The sequence below is a fragment of the Streptopelia decaocto genome (genome assembly GCF_964273445.1).
Source record: "Streptopelia decaocto genome assembly, chromosome: 1".
NCBI classification, from domain to species: domain Eukaryota; kingdom Metazoa; phylum Chordata; class Aves; order Columbiformes; family Columbidae; genus Streptopelia; species Streptopelia decaocto.
The window spans coordinates 104,413,231-104,440,328 of NC_138663.1; the positions used below are offsets into that span (position 1 = coordinate 104,413,231).

The following is a 27,098-nucleotide window of genomic DNA, read 5'->3' on the forward strand; positions in this document are numbered from 1 at the left end:
CTGTAGTGAGGGGCCCAAAACTGAACACAGGATTCAAGGTGCAGCCTCACCAGTGCCGAGTACAGGGGCATGATCCGTTTTCTAGTCCTGCTGGCCACACTATTCCTGATAAAAGCCAGGATGCTGTTGGCCTTTCTGGCTACCTGGGCACACTGCTGGCTCATATTCAGCCGGCTGTCAATCAACACCCCCAGGTCCTTTTTCTCCAGGCAGCTTTCCAGCCACTTTCCCCCGAGCCTGTAGCGCGGCCTGGGGTTGTTGTGACCCAAGTGCAGGACCCGGCACTTGGCCTTGTTGAACCTCATACAATTGGCTTCAGTCCAACAATCCAGCTGGTCCAGATCCCTCTGTAGAGCCTTCCTACTCTTGGGTAGATCAACACTCCCATGCAATGTGGTGTTGTCTGCAAACTTACTAAGGGTGCACTTGATCCCTTCATCCAGATCATTGATAAAGAGATTAAACAGAACAGGCCCCAATACTGAGCCCTGGGGAACACCACTTGTGACTGGCCACCAACTGGATTTGGCTCTGTTCAGCACAGCTCTTTGGGCCCAGCTCTCCAGCCAGTTCTTTATCCATTGCAGAGTACACCCATCCAGACCATGAGCTGCCAGTTTCTCCAGGAGAATGCTGTGGGATACGATGTCGAAGGCCTTACTGAAGTCTAAGTACACAACACCCACAGCCTTTCCCTCATCCACTAAGCGGGTCACCTTGTTTTAGAAATTGATCAGAATTAACTAGAGGACAGGGTGGACCATTTGCTGTGTTAAAATGTAACTAGGAAAATGGCATAAGAGCATACTATTTGCCTTCAAGGGAACTTTACTTAGGTCAAAACTGCACATAAAGCACGAGACAGCAGTAGCAGCATTGAAAACACTTTTTAGTCAAAAGTTTCTCTCATAACTGAACAGTTCTTACAATTGCTTTCCAAATCTCAATGCAAAATTTTAAGAGGCAAAGTAGTTGAAGGACACACAGAAGTGTGAATATGCACTGTTTTTTTACTTAATTGATATTTCTTCAAATGGAAAATACACATTTTGTTTTGTATTAATGGTTTCATTGTAATGACTAATGTCTCTGTGCCTTTCTGTGGTTATTTTTCACTTAAAAGTGTGGTTGCCAGTAACAGTTCGTTAGAAGAAACAAATGGTGGAACATTAGCTGCTTCGTGAAGCATTATGAAATTTTATTTAATTAGAATCTTTGCTCGTCTAATAGCCCTTCTGCCTGACATATCTTTCCCTCCTTGTCCATGAGAACACAGTTAACTTTCAGGATATATTGCAAGATCTATCTTTTAACTCATGTCTGTGGGAGAAAACAATCATTGGTCCTTCTTTTTATTTTTCTTTTTTTCTGCTTGTGACTTCCAGGATCATGTAGATCTTCCTCTGGCAGCATTTCTCAGTTCAGGCTTTCAAGTGTGCTGATGATGTGACCTTTAGGAACCATTGCCCTGCAATACGATAGGGTTGGGTGTATTTTGGTTGAACCAGGTGTTTGGATACTTGCTGGAGGCTTTGTAAAATTCCTAGGTTAAGGCACAAATGATAGAGGAACTACATTTTCTAATGCTTGGTTTGTCAAGGGATTTTTTTGTACCTATGGAATATAAAAGTCAGGGGATAATCCTTCAAAACCAAAACTAAAAAAATAACAAATGTGCACCTAAAATATTAGTTTTTTTTCAATTTCATGTGAAGCCATTATTTAAAAAGAAATAAACTACCAGGTGTTTTGATGGAAATTAATGGAAATGAGGCTGTACTTTCCTGGAAAGTTACCTGAAAACACTATACTATTTTTGGATTTGCTCTTACAAAGATGTATGCGTGGGCTTAGCCGTATGCCAGTAAAGCTCACACTACATGCATAAATCTGTATAAAAGGACTTTGTATACTCTTCTAAACACAACTAGTTGTGATATCATCATAAACTACAAAACCTTCCTGTAACTAAGAAATTGTACATACCAGTAAATCAAAACAATTCAAGTATTTATTGTTTGCTAGAAAAAATAATGCCAGTTATGTAAACTGGATTGAAATTTGACTTATGCAAGTATGGTTTAGATCTGTGTGTGGTCCTCCTCCCCTCCCCACCCAAATAATAAATATATGGATACTTGTCAAATATTTTCTGACATCAACTGTTATTCTCAATTATGTACACAGTTGCTTACAGAAAAAAAAAGTTAGGAACTGCATCTTCCATAATCTGCTCAGAGAAGGCAGTTTTCACCTACTACGCCATTTAATTTTTGAAAACAATGAACTGGTCAAAGCTAGGAAACACAGGTTTTTCATGCATTAGAGGTATTAACAAGCTGGAAAACAGGGGATCAAATTTTACAGTTCATTAACCATTTCTCGTCTTTTTCTTAGAAATGGAGTATCTTCATGCAAGCAACAATGCAAAAAATAATAAGGGTATTCACATGCTGAATTGATACACAAAGCTACAAGCTTGTCAATTATATTCCAAGTATGGCTAATGCCGCAGCTGGGAAACCTGCCCCACCAGTTGTTTGTGATCAAAATCTTCTTTCATTTTTCAAAGAGCGTAAATAAAAAGAATTCTTATTAGGAATGACGGGTGACATTCACTCAAACTGATTTGGGGAAAGCTAAATCATGGTTTTCCAGCCAACTATTTGCCTGCATTTCAGAAGCTTCGCTTGGCGATATGTGTGGTATTTTCACTGTCAACCAGAAGCAGCTGCCAGACGGATCTCATGACTTTTGGGCCAGGGCAAGTTTAACATGATCTGAACCCTAAGATAAGTGAAATAATGTACAATTCGAGTGTCCTTGGCTGTAATGCTCAAATAAAAATAGTTCCCAGGATCCGCTAAATACTAAAATATTGGGAGGGATTTTGTACTGATGATTATATATTATATGTCATATTATACATGACAATTTATACTGATGGTTTCATCTTGAAGAAAAATACGATTATTATACATATTACAATTATACTATTCCTACTAGCATGACTTTATTATTATTATTTTTTTTTTTTTTTTTTTTTTTTTACTCTGCCTTTGGTCTCCCTCCTGCATGGGATCACACAATTGTTTGTAGGACAGCTGCTGGCTGCGTTTAGAATAAGTCCTTGTGTTAGCATTTGGGTGGGGAGGGAAGGAAGAAAGGAGGACCACACACAGATCTAAACTATACTTTGATAAGTTAGGTTTCAGTCCAGTTTATGTTACTGACTTCATTTTTTTCCTGCAAACAATAAATATTTGAAAATATTTTGATTTACTGATACATAGCATTCCTTAGTTATAGGGGAGTTTTATAACCTGTAATGACATCACAACTTCCCTGTAAACAGGAAGGTTGAAACTCTTTTCCTATGACACATAGATGGCTTCTGTTATAATGAAATGCCTCTCAGTCTGAACTAACGTACCCTCAGCAGAACCTTAAAGCATGTAAGGACCATTGATATAATTGCACAGAGAAGAAACTGAGGTGCACTGGGCTGTATTGAAAGTGGCTCTGGCACCAGGGTGGATTAAAGCTCCCCATAAGTACCGGTTTGAGGGGAGTAAGTTTGGCACTGCCAAGTCCTGAAGGACACCTGCCACTCAGAGCTGGCAGGCAGACACCTGAGCACACCCCATATTCCTCTGGGAGGTGTGACCAGTTCACACCAAGCACCTTCTACAGGAATCAGAGGGATGGATTTCCCTGCCTCCTCCTTCAGCTTGAGAGGGTTCACTTCTGTAGTGTCTTGGAGATGACAAGTTGGAGATTACAATGCTGGGGTGGACTGGTTTTGAACACTGTCATTTCTGATGAGAGTGGGATGTAGGGAGAGAGGAACAGAAATTTTACAGGTCAAGGAAGAAGAGAAAATTGTCTAAACAAAAAAACAAAACCACCCCCCCCCCCCAGCTGTGTTAGTTTGCATTAAGAGGTGTGGCTGGTGAGACAGACTACTGTGTTCTGGGACAGTGGGTGTTTCCATTATCTTCCTGCCATGGTCCACCTTAGAAAAATTTAGAAAAAACTGAGGCCGACAAATCAACAAAGGACCAACAGTATCTGCTGGGGTGTTGGAAAAGAAAGAATTTGTTGTGATGAGACATCAGCATCACAAATATTGAGCTGGTCAGTTATCAATGAGCATTTTCAATCACAAGAAAATGCACAATTAACAAAAATCGTTAACAGTTGTTTTCCTTTGCTTGTCAGTGTAACATCTTTCTTGCTCAAGTTCAGCTGTAAGACACCTGTTCTTCTGTAAGCTAGTTTGAATATATTGTTCTGTTCTCGTAATAGTTGTATAATTAAATATGGCAATAGTTAAGGAAAGCCCTATGTCAGGTCCATATTGCTGGCACCATGTCCTCTGACAACTATGTTGTACCTGACTGAAGATGCAGCAAAAGGTCAGCGACATCTTAAGACTTTCCAGGTGAAGAATCCAGCAGTTGAGGGGTCATTCACTCTCTGTTCTGTAGACCCTTCTCAAGAGGGCTCACAGAATTTTTCTGAGCTACAAGATTCAGTTTCTGAAAGAGTGTTGCCCTCCTTCCAAACAATATTTTTTAAAATGAGAAAATAGCATGACAATCCACTGTCCCTAAAGGAACAAAGACCTCCATAAAACTCCGTCCCTAAAGACAATCATCAATTATTCAGCCACCAACAACTGCAACTGTCAACACTGAGAGGACAAGCACAGATCAGCATTTCAGATTAGGGGAATTCAAGGTTTGCATGTTTTGTGCAGGTGAGAAGGAGGCACAGATGCATGATGTGGAGAGGATGGAGTATTATAATTTTAAATAAGATTTTAAGAGATACAAGGACAGAAGTCATGCGTTACCAAAGTCCTTTTTTAGCTTTACAAATATAAATTAAACTGACAGCAACTTTAAATGGATTAAACCTAATATTTTCCAGTAAAAACATTATGTAAAATTATTATATTTGCATTTTATATTTTGCCAGAATTAATAGTAAACAAGCACATAAAAATTAAACCATGTTGACTTCCTAAACATTTTGTGTTTAGGTACATGGCTAACAACACTAGCCAGATGTTGCTAATGCTTCAGGACTGCAAGAGAATAGCGGGTAATTTGATTTCTCCTGGGCCAGCCTGTGTCTCAGCACCAGAGGCGCCATGAAGGCGCGCTCTTCTGCAGGTCATCGGCATTCAGAAGGACCACCTTCAGGTTGATTACTTTATTCCTTGAAATGACCAAAAGAACTGCAGGGAGGAAAGGCTCCAAAAACTGGTATAAGTCCCATAAACATCCTCTTCTCTGGGATGTACCCATCCCTCCTAACTTTGGTCATGAACTGCCTGACTTTTAAGGAGGTGCTGGACCTGTAAGGGAAACATCTACAGGGTTAACTCATGAGAGAGGAGTAAGGAAGAGGAATCTTGTCTCCACAAATAGGGGGCTCTTTACCCTCCAGGCTAAAGCAAAAACTGTTGAGAACACAGTAAGGTGTTTCTCTTAAACTGCCATTCATTAGGACTCAGCTCAGGGTGTAACAGTATTAGTTTTCCTTAATGCAGCACCCGTGTTGCATTTTCAGCAGCAGGTGGTACTTTTGGAGAGGCTGGTGACATCTAGGGAGTAAAATGAGCAACTCTGAACTCCGCCAGCCTAGTCAGCTGCGTGTGGGAAAGAGCAGTGGGTCATTGAATCATTTTGGTTGGAAGAGACCCTCAAGATCATCAAGTCCAAGTGTAGCCTAACTCTAGCACTAAACCATGTTCCTAAGAACCTAATCTATGCATCTTCTAAACCCCTCCAGGGATGGCGACTCAACCACTTCCCTGGGCAGCCTGTTCCAGTGCCTGACAACCCTCTCCATGAATAAATTTTTCCTCATATCCAATCTGAACATCCTCTGGTGCAACTCGAGGCCATTTCCTCTTGTCCTATCACTTGCTGGTCAGGAGAAGAGACCAACCCCCTCCATGCTACAACCTCCTTTCAGGTAGTTGTAGAGAGTGATCAGGTCTCCCCTCGGCCTCCTTTTCTCCAGGCTGAACAGCCCCAGTTCCCTCAGCTGCTCCTCATCAGACTTGTGCTCCAGAGCCCTCACCAGCTTCACCGCCCGTCTCTGAAGGGCCGAAGCGGGGCCGGGACGGGGAGGCGACGATAGCTGCTCCCGCCAGTGCCGGCCGGGTCACTGCGGACCCGGCGCGGCGGCCGCACCGGGCGGGAGGCGGGGACTGCACCTTCCCCGCCGCAGCGCGGCGCCGCCTCCCGCCCGCCCGCCACACCTCCCCCGACCCGGGCGGCGCGGCTCCCGCTACTCTGCGCCGCCCCGCCATGGAGCAGGGGCCGGCGGGGGGGTCCGCTGCTGCTGCCGCCGGCACCGGGGGGTTGCTCCTGCCGCTAAGCGAGAGCGAGCAGCAGCGCTACTCCGAGCTCTTCTCGCGGTGCTGCCCGCCCCCCGAGGCGGCCGCCGGGGGCAGTAGCGTGGGCGAGCTGTTCCGGGCCTCCCAGCTGCCCGCGGACACGCTGCACCAGGTGGGTCGGTGGGCGGCCGGCTCGCCCCGAAGTTGCGGGGTGGGACGGGGACGGGACCCGCTCCCTCAGCCCTGCGGGAGAGGGGCTGGCGCTGTCTCCGCCGGAAAGTTGGGGGCTGCGCGGCGGGCCGGTGCCCCGACGCCCCTGCTGTGCGGGGCCGAAACGAGCGGCGGCTCCGTCCGCGGCGGTGGAGCAGAGCAGAGCAGTGCAGTGCTGGCGCCGAAACGGGTGTGGAGCGGGGCACGGCTCCTCCCTGCAGCGGCGTGGATGGCGGTGTCGGGGGCTGCTTTGTGTCCCTTTTATTTATTTCTATTTGTTTTTTTCTTTTTTTTTTTTTTTTTCCCCAGTCACGCTACTAGTATTGCAGTTATTCGGTACGCGTGTTTCTTCTTCCTTCCAGGTGTTTGTGTGTTGGGGACAGGCGGTGTTCTGTTTGGTTGTGCTTTGCCACAGAGTCACTGGGCGAAGCGTGAGGTTGTGCGTAGCCCTTTGGCGTCTGTATGCGGTCTCCCGGGTCGGGTTAGTAATGTCATTAACTTCCTCAAAAGGGCCTCCGAATATCGTAGGGACAGCTGTGTTCGCTAAGTTACAAAATACATGCCATGTGTTTAATTCCTGGCTCAACACCGATATATATATCTACCTATATATATATATATAAAGTGGGGTTTTTTGTTAAAAAAAAATCTGTAAAATGACGTTGCGACATTTATATGTCTGTTCTTCAGAACAAATGCATTTGGGTGGGAAGTAAGAGACTTGCGCACCATCATAGCAGCAGAGTCCCAGAAGAGATCCCCAACACAGGCTACAAAGGCAAAATCCTCCTTAGTTTTGAGGAGCTTGGTCAGGGTATGAGAATGCTTGTGCCACCCAGTTTCCAGTAACAGGGAGGAGCAGGGCTTGTGGTCTTTTCCACCTGTGGATTAGTAATTTGATGCAACTGTAGTTGCATAATACTTCTGACAATAAACTAGAGGTAGTTTTATTTGATTGTTATTTACTATATATAAGGGACTTTTTTCTTCTGTAGTCTTTATTTATCAAGCAGAAAAAAGTCGTATCAAATTTGAGCTGAAGTATAGCTATACCTGGCCACTGCCTGAGGGTACTAAACTCCTCTACTGTCAGTTCATCTTGTAATGACTTACATAAATTCATATTACACAGGTTATTCTGAATGAAAATGATGATATGTCAAGGATATTTTTTCTCTTTTACTGTTTACCAGATGTGCAAAACAAAAATACCACCGAGCACTCTAGTACTGCTTCATTTTGAGACATACAGTAGCCTTAGTTTTGCAGGTGAACTGGGCAGTAAAAGTAGAGATTTTGTGTAGATTTAGCATGAAGACTACGTCTTTTGCAATGAGAAGGAAGTTGGCATCTCATTTTAAATAAGAAGGGAAATTTAAGAATTTTGTTTAAGTCCTGTTAGTAAATTTTTGTGAATTTGCTATTAGTCACTTCATTTTGTAAAGTAGCATGGAAAGAAACTCCTGTTTTTTGCTTTGTAGTTCCTTACCCTATCATTTCAGTGAAATTATTTTTATCATATTATTATAGTATATTTTCAGGGCTATCTCGATTGTAATGTGTTAAGTTAAGCCCAGAAATGTTGTGGTGTCTGTTCTTATTTATTTATTCTTAATGTTCTTTTTGGTTTTACTTTTTTAGATAATTTCCAGGTATATTTATGCTGTGAGCAGAATGTTACTGGGAAACAAGCCTGTAATTGGCTTCAGAAATATTCACATAATAAGGCCTGTGGGATCTGCGGCTGGTTCTTTTCCTCCTTCCTGCCCTTCCCCTCTTGTTTATTTGGCACTAATTGCAGAGGCGTTCTGCTCTACAGCTGGAATGCCTGTCTTCAAAACTCACCGTTGTCAGGTATTCTTACAAACATTTAGCAGAACTTAAGAAAAAATTGAATTAATATAATGTGCTTAAAAAAAAAAAAATAGAAATGTGGATGAAAACCCACAACATTGTTTGAGATATTTGCTGATACTTTGTCTTTTATCATCTTCCAAAAATGGAATCTAATAGATCCTGTTTAAAAACCCCTACCATTCTAACAATTATGGAAACAAAGCATAGTGGTTTGTGATATATGTTTTCTTCTAGTACAGGGAATGCCCATTTTAGGCAACTCATTTAGGTTAAACGAACATGTTTTATATGAAAGTATTCTTGACCATTAAAACTTCCTTTATATTTTTAAATGCTTTTTAAAATCCCTGTCTGTCACAATTAATACTTAGCATGCAGGCATCCCTGCTGACCCACTGAGAAACAGTCCTGCTGAGTTTTGCTGTGTCTGAAATGGGGAGATTTCTACTAAGCAGAGCCTGCACAGTTCAGAAGGTGCTTCACACCATTCCCTGGCCCTTGCATGGGCTATAACAAGAGGCACGTATGAGCCGTTTTGCTTAAGCAATGTGCAATTTACGTTTTTTTTATTCTCAAGTTGTTCATTGAGGAGCAGTTTTACAGATCAGGTTGCTTCCAGAACTGGCATTCAGTGCCACAGCAAAGTCTTGAACTTGTGCTGTTGACTTCAGGGATTTGTACCTGTAATAAGTGGGATAAATCTTTGAGGAAGAAGGAGCCTTTCCTGAGTCTTTGATCGAGAGTTCTTGGTGATCAGGATGATGATCACGGAAAGTCTCCTTCCACCTTCCCAAACTGTCATGTCAGGGTTTGTGGTCTAGACAAAAATCGTGTGGGTGCACCCCAGTGGGAGGACTGCTGTTGGACATGTCAATTCCTGTGGGGAAAAGCAGTGAACTGTGCTCCCAAACTGCAAACAGGCAAAGGATTTTTTTTTTTTTTTTTTGGTTATTTAGAGGAAAGAGGCTTGGTAACAGCAGGTAGGGAATGTGAGAGCATGTGCCAGAAGAGGAAATGCTGGAATAAATGGAAGAAATCCAAGAGCAGCCGGGTCAGTAGGAGCAGATGGTGTGCACCTGAGAGTCCTGTGTCTTGCTAAGAATGCAGTGATTGAACACAGATTCATCACACCCAGGCTCATTAAAGGCAGCTATTCTGCTGGGCAACTGGGTACAGGAGAGGTTATACCTATATAACTTTCCTTACAGAAGGGATCAAAGAATGAACACAGCAAGAGGCATTTCAGTTCTGGAAAAAAGGTTGAAGTTGGCACTCAGATTAAAAATGTCAGACACTTTGCAGAATGGTATCACAGGGATGGGACAGCACGTTTTTTGTGGACAGCACAGTCATGCCTCCCCATGAACTGGAAGTGTTTGACTAGCCATACAGTGTGGTTAAAGGCAGAACCGTTAAGATTTTATTTAGACTTGCACAAAGCTTGCGGCAGATCTTTCACCACGGACTTTTAAAGTAACTCTGTAAAATGTCTGTCATCTCTTGGATGAAAGTTCCATGCTAGGATTGTTTTATGTTTTTATTTTTTACAATATGTGTGTTAAAGGAGAAAGGAACAGACTAGCTGTGTGCCATGCAGTTATGGAGACTGTCAGAAATAGAAGAAACTGAACAGCATCAGCTGGGTTTATATTTACCCATGCTGGTTAACTTGAAAGTGATATTCCCCGTGTTTTGGCTCCTAATAAAGGGACAAAGATGTGAACTTACGTTTTGAACTCACTGGGGTCACAAAAACATTGCTAAAGCAAAGGCAATTCCACAGCATACTTCGTTAGATAGATCAGTATCGGTAACACTGCCTATGAGGGGAGAAGGCAGGCAGAGGTACGGAATAGCTGGGAGGGAGAAGTTACTGCATCTCAGGGCAGGAGGCACTGCTGATTGCTGTCAGTAGATGACAACAGGTTCATTTGCCCACAGGGCAACCTCTCTCTGGCATTTCTGGCATTTTCCTTGGAGGAATCAGTTTGATTATGCTCCCTGAGTGTATCAGGATGTCAGTACCCCACACCAGCCACTGTGCCATGGGTGTTGCCGATGGCTGGTTTGCCTTGTTTCATTTTGGGCAATCAATCTGTGACAGCTGGACAGATGCTGGGCCAGCTTGTCTAGACCGTGCTTTTGCCAAGAAAGGTTGGACCAGATGATCCTTGTTGTCCCATCCGACCTGGTGTTCTATGATTGATGTTTGTGTGGATTTTGGTTAAAACAGTGCTTTATAGAGTTATCGCCCACTGCTCTGCAGAGGGGAGGCACCTCATGCTCCTTTTACTGTTTGCTGTTGTTACTGTGGTCTCTGAAGATTTTTGTCTGAGAAATTAGGGAGAAGGATTAGACTCAAGATATACACTGAAATGCTTATCTCTTTTTATTAGTTTTTGACTTATTTGATTAATTCTCACTTAGTTGTCTGATGGTGTCTTTAATTCCCAGTTTTATAAACCTTAACCTTATTTGTGGACTTGTGCTATCAGCAGAGAGATCCAATTTTCTTAAGAAAATGCATTCTTTCCTTTGCGAATGAACACGCTGCATTATTCTGCGCTCTGAGGATGACAAGTACTAATTGTGTGATGCTGGAGCTACACAGACACTGCATTTTTTAGCTGGGACTCTCCTTCCAGCTCTGTCTGAATAGGGAACACAGACCAAAGATCTTCCTTTTCTTCCACAGGCTTTGTGAGTTAATTTGTGTTTATCGTGACTTGTCTCTACAGTTACAACTCTATAGTTTAACTGCCTTTTTGTGTTCAAAAGGCAGAAGTGTGAATAGATTTAAAAAAAATTAAAGTTGATATTTCTTTGGAAAAAGGCCAGCAAGGGCTGGCTTTTCTATATTGTTTTAATTCCATAAGCATAAATTAGTACCTGCATGATAGCTGGGGTGGGATTTACTGTTTACCTCAAACAGGCAGAAAAACCCCCAAAACTGTGGCAGTTAAAATAGGAGCTTTTTGAGTGATGATAGTCTGAACTTACTGTTACTTTATAAAAGAGAAAATTTGCTCTGTTGTGCCCTTTGACAGAATTTGACATTATGCTAGTGCTGGAAATGCAGCTTAGCTGACCGACTAACAGAAAGTCCATCAAAAAGTGACATTGGGTTACAGTGCACATGGAGGGGTTGCATCCTACTGATGTATTTGCGTCAGCAAGAAACAAAAGGGGGGTACAACTTCATGTAAATGACACAGCAAGAAGAGGAGAGGAAAACTGATGTTTCATTGTCAATACTTCTGCCCACAGTCCCCCAAACTGTCTTTGTCTTTCTGGAGTCACAAGGAAGCCTGTGCTTCTGTAAGTAGGAACATGCATGATCCACATGTAAAAAACATAGTAGTAGTATTTATTAAAAAAAAAAAAAAATCTAAATTATACCAAAGTAAAGGGTAAAAGTTCACCTGAAGCAATCTTGATATATTGCATTAAAAAAGAGGTCCTAGTACATCTTTAAACTATTCTTTATCTTTTAAACTATCTTTTAGTAGTCACTACTTAGAAGATTCGTAGTTTTGAACACCTCAGTGTTGAGATACACAGTAGGAGATTTGTAGAAGCTGTTGTGCCCAAGTGTGTTTCAAATCACACTTTAAAACCAGAGACTCCTAGACCTGCTTGTCGCAGACATTTAGTGGGATTGTCAGAATTAGCCTGGTCAAGTCCTGCAGCCTTCAGTAATTAACTCTCATTACAACAAAGTATGAATTAATTAGTTTATTATCCAATAAAATAATGCTTTGCTGTGCCACTGATTTTAAAATAACTCTACAAGAGAGATGGAGGAAAAAGATCAGTTGGGATGAAAACAAATAACTTTCTTTATGAGAGATTGCTGCAATATGAAACAGTGATGATGAGGAATTTTTTAAGTGGTTTTTTTATTTTTTTTTTAATGGTATTTACATAAGTGTAGTGGGTTCACCAAGCAGTTGCATATAATCTCTTTTACTTATGCATGCATCTACAGCAATATGCTGTCAGTATTGTGACGTTTATGTACAGATTTGATGTTATCCACAATCTATTTTGCAAAAGAGATGTTACACACAGAATTCAGCTCCATCAGTGGGGGAATCTAGCACAGACACCCCCTACAAAAGAGGGCTGGTATAAACTCGGAAAACATGAATTTAGCTGAGCTGAAAAACTTAGTCAAGACAAATTTGTGAAAGATGGAACAAGCATTTCTGTGACAAGGAATCAGGATAAATAACCTATTTAAATTTAAGATACTATGAATTGAGAAATATATTTGTAAAGCGAGATTCTTTGATGTATTAATGGCTAAACATACCAACAGTATGGTAAAATAAAACATTAATGAGCAATATGCGCTAGTTCAACTTTTGAAGGCAGTCAAAAAGTTGAACAGCTGAGTTGGTGGATAATTAACTAGAAAAGGTTGTTGGAGTAGAAAACCAACTGTGGACAAATACTAATCCTCTCTTATTGAACAGAGGGAATATTTCCCCCCCCACCCCTCCTGCAGTTTAGATATGATGATGAGGGGGAAAGATGTGGGTGGATGAGATCTGTTTGTTCTGTCATCTGGTAGGACACAGTGACCAGAAATAATCAGCTAAATCACCAGCTGCAAATGATACTTAGTTTATTTACCAAAGTGTTTAAAAGACAAAACATGTTTTTATAAACTTCTAGATGTTTGTATATGTAAGTAATGTGTGGTTTTCGTTTTCTAGCAGATGAAGATGGTCTGGGTATTTTTAAATGAATCCCAGTTTTCATCTAAATTTAACTTTGCATATATTACATGTACCTACACAAGTAGGTGTGTCTCTTATTAAAGATCATAACAGAGCAAATTTCTTACAAAATAAAAATTAAGGTCTTTATTAAGCTATAACATATGGTTGCTTAAAAATGTTTTAAAATCTTGTTGATAAATACAAAAATGTTACCATATCTATTTTAAAAAACCCCTTGTTTTAATGGTGACCAACTGATGAGACTGATGTTTATCTAGAAAAACATTAAATTAGGCTTTTATCTCTTTGGACTCAAATAATGTTTTAAATAGCTTATTTCTCCCATGGATCTACCTTGCAAACATTAAGGTTAAGATGCTTCACACTGCTGGTTGTTTTATCTGGGGTGCTACGTTTGGAGAGGAGTCTTGTCCCTGCCAGGTGTCCCCCTGCAGGTTGTCACACCGTGCAGAGCAGGCCTGCCGTGGGCCCGCTCCAGCTGGGACTAGGCCTGCCTAAAACTGCCCCGAGGTTACACACTGCCTGTTGAATTGTCCTTCTACCCGGTTGAGTCATTCAGCGGCCTTCCTAATGAACATAAATTACGGAGCGGGCTGCAAGAGTGCCCCACTTACAGCAGCGTGATTAGCAAATGTCTGTAAAAAAACAAGGGTGTTGAGAAACTTCAGGGAGCCTGACTACCAAAGCACATCTTCAGTGTTTTCTATTGCTTTTTTAGTTTTGATCCTTGTGGGTTTTTTCTGCTTTGAGCAGTCTTCCCTCATCCAAAAAAGCTGCAAATGGTTCTTCCAGTATCTTACCCTTGCATCTGTGTAGTCCTGGAATCTGAAGGTGCACCTCTGTTGGGCCTCTTCTCTGACAGGAGGTGGTGGGGAGCTACACCTTTGAGCGGGGTCATAATTAAAATGCTAGATTCAGACCTCAATGTTCCCACTGGCTTGGTGGCACTGAAAATTTAGAGTCGGCTAATGGGAAACACTTGGCTGAGCTTGAATTTAAGCTGTCTGAACGTGGCCTGTGGTGTCTGCTTGCTCACTATGGTATGAGTCATGAAGCTGAATTCTAGTGTTACTATTATTATTATAAATTTCAAGTGTATTTTGGCATGAGCCTTTCAAATTAATTTAAATTTTTTTTTTTTTTTTTAAATATCCTTTATTCTTCTTAAAGTGTCTCTTTCCACACCAAGAAACAGTAGATCAGCTTTGGCATATCTAACGTTTCACATTTCATGCATTATTCTGGCATAATTTACACAATGATGTCCTATGGAAGCCAGGATGATGGTCTTTCATAATAAAACAATGTGTCTAATTGTTTGCAAAGCGACATGGCCTAACAAATACAGTCAGAATTATTTTGTTACCAAGAGTAACAGCAGCGGGGCAGTAAAAGGTGAAGTACTTGAAGGTTTCAAATGCCAAAAATAAAAGTAAACTGTGAGGGAGACAAAACCAACTCAATATTGTGATTTATGGGTTTGTTTGTTTGTTTCCTCTTTGAATAATTGCTGCCTTTATAAGAACATATTTATGTTTTAATAGCCATAGGCTGCCTTTACTATATACAGATAGAAATGCAAATACAAGTAATGATATAAAATGTCCTGTAAAATGCTAGCATACAGTGCATGGGCACTGGAGACGATGGTGTCTTTGATTCTGATATTGCTGCTTTGAAGTCCTGTGCTCTTTAGCTGAATTGAGGACGAATGCTTGGTTTAGACACAAACAAGTAGGTTCTCACTAGCTAAGTGATGCATTTCAACACATAAGGTGCAAGCATGTTGGGTGAAATGGTGATAATTGTAGAGTTTTGGTTAGTGATGTGGAAGAGAAAAAAAATTAAGCTGTTTTTCTAAGTGGTGTGTTGATTCACACTAGAGGTAAATTGGGTAATAAGATCAAGGGCAGGCAGGAAGTGTCCTCTATACACATCATATACGACGGAGTTAGTTACAAGGGTACACCTTAAGTTAAGAAGTCTTTTGACAACTCTTCAGTCTTCTAAAAATCCCTCAACTAAAGAGGGATTAGAATTTGTGATATTAAGATATCCAAAACATTATCCTCTACAGCTGTGCAGTTGTTTGTTGCATTGCTTTTGAAAGTACCTGTGTAGTTGTAAACATGCTGAATGTACTAAAGTAGGATGGGTACAGGAGCATCAAGTTTTTTTGAGGGGAGCCAGTCTAGAAAATCACATCATAGTAACTATGAAGAGAGCAGCTTATATAAAAAAAATATATATTTTGATGAAATGGGAGATAAATCCATATGTGTTTTCTGTTTGTGTTGAAAGTGCATGTTGCATCACAGAGTGACTGTTTTCTTCTGTATTAGTAGGTTCTCATTTTGTCTGCAAAGTGGAACAAAACCCAGAATTACATTGTTATGGGAAATGCCGTAATTACTTCTGGCCTTCTAGGGCAAAGTTAACTGTGAGAAATGTTCACAAGATAAGTTTATTTGGAAATGTTTAGAAGCCTGTAATTTATTGAACTAAATCGAGACACTTTGTTTTGAACTGCTTATGTGTTGCAGCACTATGTATGACATCTTAAATACATAAAGTTTGGGAAGGAGGTCATAATCTGTGTTTCTTTATATAGGTTAGACTAATTCTGCTGTTGTATGTAGCAGTGATGGTGGCCAGGCAGCTTGTTCAGGAGGGAGACTGTGGTGCCTCATAAATGTTGTCTGCTGAGGAACCACAAGGGTGTGGAACAACAAATCTGCACCTTCCACAAGGCTTTGTGGTACCTTTGTATTAAGGCAACCTGGAACAAAATATTTCATTTCCTGGCAGAAATGTGAAAGGCTTATTTGAATTGGAGTGGGTTTTTTTCAGGAAGAATGTAAAGATTTTGCAATATTTTCAGTTAGTCTGGTCCAAGACGACTAGATCTGGTGGCTGCCATCTAACTGGGGAGGATTTGTCAGGGTGTTCACATGTGTGTTCTTTGTCGCTTCTTGAATACTAACTCTTGCAATTTTTAGCAACTGGGGCACTTTCTGTCACTGCTTTCAGAATGCTTCATTGTTTTTTTGGGGGGCGGGTTTATGAGGGGGAACAGGTGAGTTTTTTTGTTGTGTGTTGTGGGTTTTTTGTTGTTCTGCTGATGGTTTTTTAAGTATAAAAGATGGAGGGCTGGGAGACACCAAGTGTTAGGTTTGCTGTGCAGTTGATTCTCATGCTCAGAAGTGAGAAGCCAAAAGTTTATCTCTCTGAAGAATGAGTTTTTCTGTCATTGTTGAAGTTGTGGAAGACCTAGATAATTGTAACTGCTAGAAATAGTCTCCTGTTTAGCTATGTGCACATCTTATATGTCCTGACTGTCTATTTTTCTCTTCTATGAACTCTGAATTCAGTATTAATGGTAAAAAGGGGTCCTGAAAATTGTCCTTTAGACCCAAAATACAGTAATTCATTTCTTAAACAGAGTAAGAGAAGGAAGCAGAATACAAGGCTATTCCAAAGTGATAGTCATTCATTGTGGGCAGACTTCCAGGTTACTGGCTGGGTTTGGTAACTGGGATGTTCATGTCTCCCAGCAGCTCTTTGTGCTTCTGGTACTTACGTGGGATCCTTTATGGTTCTGGTAGGAAAAATGAAGAACAGATGGGCTAAAAGTAGTTTCCTGTTATAAGAATGTAAGACAAGTGGAGACCTTACCTGAAGATGGAAGGAGCTGGGCGGTAGTAGGAGCAGGACAGCAGAGAATCTCATTACAAGCAGTGGTTGTGAAAGACATTGGAGAAGAAGCTTGGTCACCCAGGTGGCCAGTGTGTGTATTGGGGGGGTATCTGGTTTGGGAGAAGATCAGGAGGCAAAAATAAATAAATCCCAATTAAGTTGTTAACTGCTGTTCTCTGTTGTTGAGTAATAAAAGGCAGGAACCAGGAAACTGCTTGTTTCTGGTTTTGATTAGATGCTTTAGATACCGTGGTAATTAGCAGGTTATAAATATAAATGTCTGCTGCAGATAGAAGGTGAAACAGGCTGGAACCTGGTAACCTTTGAAAAGGGATAACATAAGGTTTAAAGTTATGCTGATGTCTGAAGCTTCTTACAGAGTCCTTGAGTAGTCTCATGAAAAGCCTGTCAATAACAAAAATAAACAAAGAAAATTTAAAACAAACCAAACATCCCCTCCCCCCCCCCCAAAAAAAAAAATTTACAGATCCAAAATCTTACCCAGTTTTTAGGTTGAGTTTCTCATGAAATGCCACCGAAGTTAGAAATGAAGAGTCTCAGCTTTCTGTTTTCTACACCTGGTATATGATAGTGGTGCACCACTGTAACAAATAGTATGCTTGGGGTATTTTGCACTTGAATTGTAACTTGCTGTTACCCTCGCTTAACTGTGGATTTTTTAAAAAACAGCACTAAAGTATTATTCTGGAGATAGAGTATACTTATAAAAAAACCTGTGAAGTCATGCCTGTCAAAACATGTTTTGAGTGTTGTGAAAGGAAAGCACCAGGATGGGGACCCTGGGTGTGACGATGTTATAGCACCTGGTACCTCACAGTGTGACAGGTCTTGGGTTCACTGGTCAGAGCAAATATTATTTCAGGACAAGAAAGAGCAGCACTGGGCAGTGCTGATGTTGGCAGAAAAAGAATTCTTAAGGTTATTTACATTGAGGTATTGGTCCCTTATTTTCCTTCTCTTTCTCTCTCTCTCTCTCTCTCTCTCTCCAGCCCCCTCCCCCCAGGTATATCATAGTAATTATATCTTTTATTTCATAGAATCACAGAATGGTTTGGGTTGGAAGGGACCTGAGAGATCACTTAGTTCCAACTCCCCTGCCATGGGCAGGGACACATTCTACTAGACCAGGTTGCTCAAAGCCCCATCCAGCCTGGCTTTGAACACTTGCAGGGATGGGGCATACACAACTTCTGGGCAACCTGTTCCAGTGCCTGATGACCCTCATGGTGAAGAATTTCTCATGTAATATCTCATGTAAATCTCCCCTCTTTCAGTTTAAGGCTATTACCCCGTGTCCTTGTAAGAAGTCCCTCTCCAGCTTTCTTGTAAGCCCCTTTTAGGTACTGGATGGCTGCTGTAAGGTCTCCCCTGAGCCTTCTCCAGGCTGAACAACCCCAACTTTCTCAGCCTGTCTTCACAGGAGAGGTGTTCCAGCTCTCTGATCATCTTCACAACCCTTCCCTGGACTCGCTCCAACAGATCCATGTCTTTCATATGTTGGGGGCCCCAGAGCTGGACACAGGACTCCAGGTGAGGTCTCATGAGAGCAGAGTAGAGAGGCAGAGTCACCTCCCTTGACCTGCTGGTCATACTTCTTTTGATGCAGCCCAGGACATTGTTGGCTTTCTGGGCTGCAAGCCCTTATTGCCGGATCATGTTGAGCTTCTCATCAACCAACAGCCACAAGTCCTTCTGCTCAGGGCTGCTCTCCATCCATTCTCTTCCCACCCTGTATTTGTGCTTGGGATTGCCCCAGCTCATGTGCAGGACCTTGCAGTTGGCCTTGTTGAACTTCATGAGGTTTGCATAGGCCCACCTCTCAAGCCTGTCAAGGTCCCTCTGGATGGCTGTGTTGACTGTACCACTCAGCTTGATGTTGTCCTCAGACTTGCTGAGGGTGTAGTCAGTCTCACTGTCCATGTCAATGACAAAGATGTTAAACAATGCCAGTTCCAATGCTGACCCCCTTGTCACTGGTCTCCACTTGGACATTGAGCCATTGACTGCAAGTCTTTGAGTGTGATCATCCAGCCAATTCCTTATCCAGTGAGTGGTCCATCTGTCAAATCCATGTCTCTCCAATGTAGAGACAAGGATGGTGCAGGACAGTGTCAAATGCTTTGCACAAGTCCAGATATATGACATCAGTTGCTCTTGCCTTATCCACTAATGCTGTAATCCTGTTGTAGAAGGCCACCAGATTTGTCAGGCACAATTTGCCCTTAGTGGAGCTATGCTGGCTGTCACCAATCACCTTCTTATTTTCCATGTGCTTCAGTATAGTTTCCGGGAGGATCTGCTCCGTGATCTTGCCAGGCACAGAGATAAGAGTGGCTGGCCTGTAGTTTTGTGGGTCTTCCTTTTTTCTCTTTTTAAAAATGGGGGTTATGTTTCCTCTTTTCCAGTCAGTGGGAACTTTACCAGACTGCCACTTCTCAAATATGATGGATAGTGGCTCAGCGACTTCATCCACCAGTTCCCTCAGGACCCGTTGATGCATCTCATCAGGTCCTATGGACTTGTGCACCTTCAGGTTTTTTAAATGGTCTCCAACCTAATATATCTCCCAGTCCCGGCCTTTGCCTTCTGCAATTTTGGAAGTGTGGCTGGAGCACTTGCCAGTGAAGACTGAGGCAAAAAAGTAATTGAGTATCTCTGCCTTCTCCATATCATTGGTAACCAGGTCTCCCATTTCCTTCCAGAGAAGGCTCACATTTTCCATGGTCTTCCTTTTATCACTGACATATATACATGTATACATATATGTATACATGTATACATATATATGTGTGTGTGTGTATATATATACACACACACACACACACACACATCTATATATAAAAAAGCTTTTCTTGTTGCCCTTGATATCCCTGGCCAGATTTAATTCTATCAGGGCTTTAGCTTTCCTAACCTGGTCCCTGGCTGCTCACACAATTTCTTTGTATTCCTCCCAGGTTACCTGTCCTTGCTTCCACCCTATGTATACTTCCTTTTTGTGTTTGAGTTTGTCCAGGAGCTTCTTGTTCATTCATTCAAGCCTCCTTGTGGTTTTGCCTGACTTCCTCTTTGTTGGGATTCATTGCTCCTGAGCTTGGAGGAGGTGATCCATGAGTATTAAACAGCTTTCTTGGGCTCCTCTTCCCTCCAGGGCTTTATCCCATGGTAGTCTACCAAGCAGATCCCTGAGGAGGCCAGAGTCTGCTGTCCTGAAGTCCAGGGCAGTGAGCTTGCTGGGCACTCTTCTCACTGCCCTAAGGATCTTGAACTCCACTATTTCATGGCCACTGCAGCCAAGGCTGCCCCTGAGCTTCACATTCCCCACCAGCCCCTTCTTGTTGGTTAGAACAAGGTCCAGCATAGCACCTTGCCTCATTGGCTCCTCTGTGCCTTGGAGAAGGAAGTTATCATCAATGCATTCCAGGAACCTCCTGGGTTGCTTATGCTATGTTGTGTTGTCCCTCCAACACATATTGGAATGGTTGAAGTCCCTCATGAGGACCAGGGTTGTGAATGTGAGGCTGCTCCTCTGTGTCTTTAGAGGACTTCATCCACTCGGCCTTCCTGGTTGGGTGGCCTGTAACAGACCCCTACTATAATGTCATCTGTCCCTGCCCTCCCTTTAATCCTGACCCGCAAGATCTTGATTGGCCTTTCATCCATCCATCAATCCGTGCCCAGGCGGAGCTCCATGTACTCCAGCTGGTCATTTGATTTTATCTAAAACAGGACTGTCCTTGAGGAGGATGTTCTTCAAAGGAATATTTTTCCTTAGGAAATACTTATCAGCTGTTTTTAGACTGCACTGTTTACCATGCTTATATTTGATTGCAGGGGAAGCTTGCAAGTCTAGCAAGGAACTTTATTTTAGTATAACTACTGAATTTAAGGCCTGCAACAAACCAGGGCACTGTGGAATTGGAGTCAAGGTCTTCTGTTCAGATACTGAAGGACAAGTCTTACAGTAAATAACTCTGTGTAGGGGAAACATCCAAAAGGGCAAAAGTAGAGGATAGATTTGTGTGGTTTCTTTTTTTTTTTTTTTTTTTTTCCTTTTCTCCCCACAGTATATAGCTTAACGTCTAAGTGCAAGTATTAGTACCAACCAAATTAATACTGAGACAGGCAGAGTAGTACTTGAGTAACTTGATTATTCAGGGTAAGTTAAGTTTCAAAATATGAGTGTTTGACATTTTAATGAAGAGAAGGAGGAGCATTGTATCAAGGGCAGTAGATGTGAAATGCCTTTAAAGAAGTTGATGCATAGTGCTGTCTAGATTTCCGTGTTCCTGATTCCCTTTCCTATAGAGAATTCTGATAGTATAGAATGTCTTAAATAGATAGTTGCAGGACCGTCATATGGTCAAATTGATATTTGCCCAGAACAGCGTTCCAGTGCTGTCCACAGCACTGTCTGGTTGAGTGGCACAGTTCGTATGTGACCCTGCAGAGCACAGAGGAGAACTTTGGAGCAGTGAAATTACTTGGGTCAAATCTAAATACTTGAAATTTTGCTTTGCTTCCTGATGGCTATTGCAAGACAACACGTCTTGCAAGCAACATTTTACAACAATTTTCGTTTGTAGAAGAACATTAAGCCATTTCAAAACCAGTTCACCATTTCTGTAAAATGGCCCAGGGTATAGTTTTGTAATGAGAGAGCATACTGGAGTTCTGTAGTTCCAAGGAAAGGTGAGTTTGAATCATAAGACACATTGCCATAGTGAACCACTTCCCAAACTTAATGCTTAAACAGTTTTAACCTACTATACATTGACTTTTCTGTCCCATGGAATAGAAAAAGTTTATTTTGCTTTGCTGCTGATGCTGTTCTGTCAGAAGTTTGCCTGTCCATGCTTTTAATACCTTATGAGGATATGTTTTGTTCTGTATTGAGTTAGCCTTCTTTTGTGTAATGCTAGAAGTACTCATTTGCAGTAGGAACGCTGAGATTACTCCTCTTTGGCAGCAGTATCTCATTTATTACCAAGACTGCAAGCAGAATATGAAAGCCACTTGTATCCCTATGTGAACAGCCATCAGTCTCATTAACCATTTAATGGTCAAATGGCTGAAGACAAGTGTGAGTTTCTGAATGTGTAATGTGCACTAAGGGGAAGGAATCTTTCCTCTGCTTCTTCATTAGGGGCTTGCTTAGCGTGTTGCCATGCTTTTTATGCAAAACGAGGTTTCATCTTCTGCTGGGAATGATGTGCCAACTAATGGTCTTTTTTGTTATCATTATAGGGCTAACCACCAGCTTGTAGTCCTGACAGGTCTTGCCATTTTCTACATAACTGCATGGTTTCAGTGTAGACATGAGATGGTTTCTTTTATTAGTGCTTATTCCACTTCATCTTTCTTAATGTAATCTAAAATTTGCCAATTTCCCTTGTCATGGGTTGAGTTTTTTTTGGACTGGTTTGCAAAAGAAATGAGGCTTGTGCAATGATCTGTTAGTTCAACCCAGTAATAACATCTGAATTTTTAACTATTTCAACAAAATTTCAAGAAAATTGAGAGACTTTGAAGAGTTATGTGAAAGACCTAAGTCATTTGGTGAAAGAAAACCCTATTAATTTTCCTGCTGAGGGAAAGGTGCCAGAGTGAACTCAACCCATGTTAAACATTAAAGAATCCGTAGTGGAATGTCACCTCAAGACGAAGGTCCAGGGAAGTTCAGATTTGTCAGTTCTGCTGCCCAAAGGAAACTTTTTATTGGAACCAATTGTAGTTTTTAAACACTGGTGCGAGCATGAGATAAAAGATGGTTGTAGAATAGCATTTTAGAAGTTACCGTGACAATGAGGGGAGAGGAGCAAAAGGGAAACGCGATTCTCTCCATATCTGCTCTCTCTGTGTCGCTATTTTCGTGTCTCTCTCTTCCCCCCGCATCTCCTCCCACCCGGCTCCACCTGCGCTGCTCTTTGTTCCCCTTGGTTCCAGCTGGCAACTTCCACCAGCCAAGAGAGCTGCTGCTTCAGCACTTTTCTGCATCTGCCAGGAAATAAATAAATAGCGGGAAGAGAAACGGAAGGGATGTGTTCTTGGTCTTTTTTTTCAGCTTTACTTAGGGCTTTTTTTTTTTTTTCCAAATTGGATGTCTTGCAAAAATGTATTACTGTGAGAAAATTCCCTTGACACTAGAGCCAAATCCTATTGCCTCCTTGGTTTTGTTAGTTTTCTGGCGTTAAGAAAAACGCAAGTGCTTTGACATTGATGCATTTTGGATTGAGTAATATTTGACATTGATGCATTGATGGATTTTTATTTATACAGCTATTAAATATGCCATTGCCATTGCAAGGTTTAACGTAGTCCCCTAAGGGTTTACCAGGCATTGTGTTTTGTTTTGCTTTGCTTTGCAAGGGGGCCTGCACCTGCACACCTGCAGGTAGCTGCAGCCCAAATTTGATCGCAGCGGGGCTTTGGGAGCTGTTTGCCCCTCTGTCCTATAAATTCCCTCTATCTCCTCGGGAAGCTGAAGAACTATGTGCTGGCACTATTTTTGTTCCTTTTGTGGCAGTACTTTCTCCTAGTGTTTCCAGCTGTTGTGGCTGCTATCTGCCTGGGAGCTAGAGAGAACATGCCCATTCGGTGCGCCTCCACCTCCCCCCTCCCCCCTCCCCCCCCCCCCCCTTTTTAATTGTACTTAGTTTCAGGGTTCCGTGTCCCCTAAAGTGATGTCTCATCTTATGTCTGGAATGCATATGAAGAGGTGGATTATACTTGGCACAACCAGCAGGTGAGCTTTGCACAGATAATGTGCCGGTTCAGCATGCCGTAATTAATAGCTGCTTCCAAATTAAATACCCAACTTCATTGCCATTTGCTCATTCCTCATTTGTTTGTGAAAGGAGATGTTAATTTCTCCAGCTGTGCTTAAAAAGTCTAGATGATTTCCCTTCAGGAAGTTTTACTGCTTGTGGTGCAAGAACTGTCATTGTTGCAAAGGAGGCTGACAGCCTGATTCTCCTGTACAGGGAGGTTATGTCTTAACACAAAATATTTGTTTTGCCATGGATATATCTCACCGTTCATCTCCATGTCTATTTAATTCTTAATTAAGAGGATCAGGTCACCTTTTGAAAGCATTTTCAGGTTTTTGTTTAGGTACATTTATATTTATAAAATTCAGTAGTTAAAAATGAGTAGTGGGCTTTCCTTAATTTACTATGTTTCTGTGGTCTGTTTTTCTCAGATTGGAAGGAAAATTTGCCTTATTTTCAAACTTTCATTACAGAAATGTTTAAGTATAAACAAACATTTCATGGAAATACTGTATTGTATTAATACAAAAACTGTACAACTGTTTCCAGTGGAATTTAGAAATAACAAACACCACCATTCATCTCATGGAAGAAGCATTTCTGCCAGTACTAAATCTTGGAAAAAAACTATTTAACAATGTCCAATTATGAGCCAAACTTTGCTTGACCATGTGCCTTCTGACTTTGTAAATGTGTTTGAGATCTTAAGCTACACGGAATGTTTGTGACGTGGTTTGTTTGAAAGACTACTTGGAATGCAAAATAATTTCTGAAATGATATATTATTGTTTAACATTCTTACCTAGGGTTTTGATGAATATTACTCAATATATATGCTTTCGCTTAAGATTAGCAAGTTTTTAAATTCCATGAAAAACTGCAGCAACGTGTTAGTCACAACACTGTAAGATACATGTTGTCGGTCTCTTGGGAAGCTGTGAAATCCTGTATGCTTGTGTTTAACCAGCTAGGCCAGTCTATAGGGAACTTCTTGTGGCTTCTGAAAACACCATGGCTGAGCTTCCACTGGGAAGGGGGACACAAACAGTGGCCAAACCCACCTTCACTGCAGTGAGCTCGGTCTGAACGTTGCTCTGCTCTTTGCTTCGTTACTGAGTCCGCTGCTTTCAGAGCAAGAAACTGGTGGGAAGAAGCACCAGTCTGGGGTGATTGTGGATCCCTTTGATATACAAAAAAAAAAACCATAGGGTTTGATCATTGAACAGTGAGAGGGGGCTTTGGTTGTCATTTTTACTTTTTGAGGTGTAACAGGGAGAAAAATAAAGGATAATCAGCAAAAGCATGTATCAGGTTTTTGTAATTTTTTTTAAGTGCTGCTCAAAATTAACGTTGTTTTGGTAGTTTTTTCATCAAACAGCAACTGAGGTAGGGACCAGTCACAGTCTCGCCTTGCAGTACTTAGGACTCTTGTCCTGAGAGTGGCCTCTGAGATGCCATCCCTTTTCCTGGCCTTGTGCACTGCCTCTGTTGTAAGAGAAAGGCAGGTTGTCACCCTGAGCACCACGTAGCACTTTTCATGGGCCAGTGGTGGCATAAACATCAACGGGTTCAGAAACAACCCCTGCCCTGACTGGCCACCCGATGGCTGTGTCAGCATGGAGAAGGGGCCGAGCTGCCTCAGCGCTACGGGTCAGGCCCCTGAAAATCAGAGGCTGGGAAATGCATTTCTCTGACATCTCTATCCTTCTTTCAAACCAAATGGACACCAAAGCTAATAGGCTTTGAAAAGCATTGGGGGAGAAGGTTTGGTGCAGTGTGGTCACGTCTGTCTCATCTTTATGGGAAGCTGGATTATCTACAGGTGTGGAAAGGACCTCGGGCCATCCCTAGACACCATCTCCCTTCCACAGCAAAATCCCATTTCTGTGTCATTCTTGAGCGATTTGTTAATCCCCGGTGATAACTCTAACTTTTATAGGCAATGTACTCTACTGCTGCCTTATCTTTAGATTTAAGAAGGGTTTTTTTTTAAGCCCTGTGTTGTTTGCAGCCTGTCTACAGAGGATATGAAGCACAGATTATTCCTCTCCCTTTTTAAGCCAGCTGTTATTGTGCCTACTTTTAGTTTAATGTTGCAAACTGTCATTTACACATTTCTGCAGTGAGTTTTTGGAAAACGAAGGTAGAGAAAATTTTTCTTCCAAGAAACTTAAAATATAATTTGCTAATAAGATAGATAAAGATACAAACAGTTCTATCAGATGCAGGAACAAAAACCTGACAGACATGATTCTTTGGTGAAGAGGGAATTTCATTACAGCTTTACTTTGGGCCCTGAGCAGAGATGCCCTTATGCCTGGTGCACGCCAGCACATTTTCAAGGGTGCCGAGGAAGGTCCTCCTTATGGATGGGGCTGTGCCACCAGGCCCCGGGGTCTGCCATCTGCTTGTATGGCATAGCTGAACACAACCTCCCGGGCAGCCAAAACACACCAACCGACTGCACGGTCTTTACCGTCCATCAGTGAATTGTGTTCAGGGTTGTTGTCTGCAGTGAGACTATCCTCTGGCGCCAACGGGTTAATCCATAAAAAAATTTGTGAAGATTTTGATGTTCATAAAGACATCTTAGTTTCCACCAAGGCAGGCTTGGAGTTAAAGTTCCTACAGATGCATTGAAATGGTGGATTGTATTGCATGGTGTGTTTGTCAGTTGTTGTGTTTTTGTTTTGTTTTGTTTTTTTTTTCCTTCTAGTTTTAAAAACATGGTTCTTACTGGTAGTGGCTTTTTCTTGTGGTCACATATGTTCTTCACCCCTGAAACCAACCTTGGTTGTGGACCAGAAAAGAAGGCTTGTTATCAGAGGCCAGTTTTCAAAGAGCCTTCATTGGAAATATTGGCACCACTCTGTTTAAAAACAAACAACAAACATCAAAAAGCCCAAACCCAACACCAAATCCTCTCTAAGGGAATGCATTCACAGTAAAGTTATGTTGAGTAGGAAATGTTTCTTATTCATTCCTTGAAAAATGAGAGGTTTACAAAGCTCATGGGGGCAAGCTAAGTTGGGTGGTTGCCTTCTTACATGTCTGTCAAGACCTACAGAAGACTCGCAGTTACTGTGAAAACGATTTCATTACAGAATACTTAATAAACAGACTTAGAAAAAATTTTAAACTCTTGAAATATTTTGTTACTTTTCATTCTGCTTCTCTGGGACTTTTCTACTCAAAGTTTCATTTGATGCCAAGTTGTTCAATGTGTTGGGTTTTTATAGTCTGTGCTCTCATCTGTGTGCTGTGTTCTAGGTTTGGACCTAAATGGACTGTAAATACCTTGCACAGGAATCCAAGTTGACACCTTTCCAAAGTTTTTGTAGAAAATCGATTTCCTGTGAAGAGTGTCAAGTTTTTCAAGGTTAATACTCCGTGGAAATGCCTCCAGGTTTTTTATCAAGCTATGAAAAAAAAAATCTGATATTG

At 41.7% G+C, this 27,098-nt stretch overlaps 1 protein-coding gene across 2 annotated transcripts in view; it reads left to right on the top strand.

The window, feature by feature from the left end:
- Positions 1–6,278: 6,278 nt before the first annotated feature.
- The window catches only part of REPS2 (RALBP1 associated Eps domain containing 2), a 105,041-nt gene continuing 84,221 nt past the window's right edge, over positions 6,279–27,098 (top strand). For both annotated transcript variants that reach the window (XM_082043707.1, XM_082043708.1), the window contains exon 1: positions 6,279–6,527. In XM_082043707.1, the coding sequence (XP_081899833.1) occupies positions 6,327–6,527 (201 nt within the window). In that variant the 5' untranslated portion in view covers positions 6,279–6,326. The remainder of the gene's footprint in view (positions 6,528–27,098) is intronic.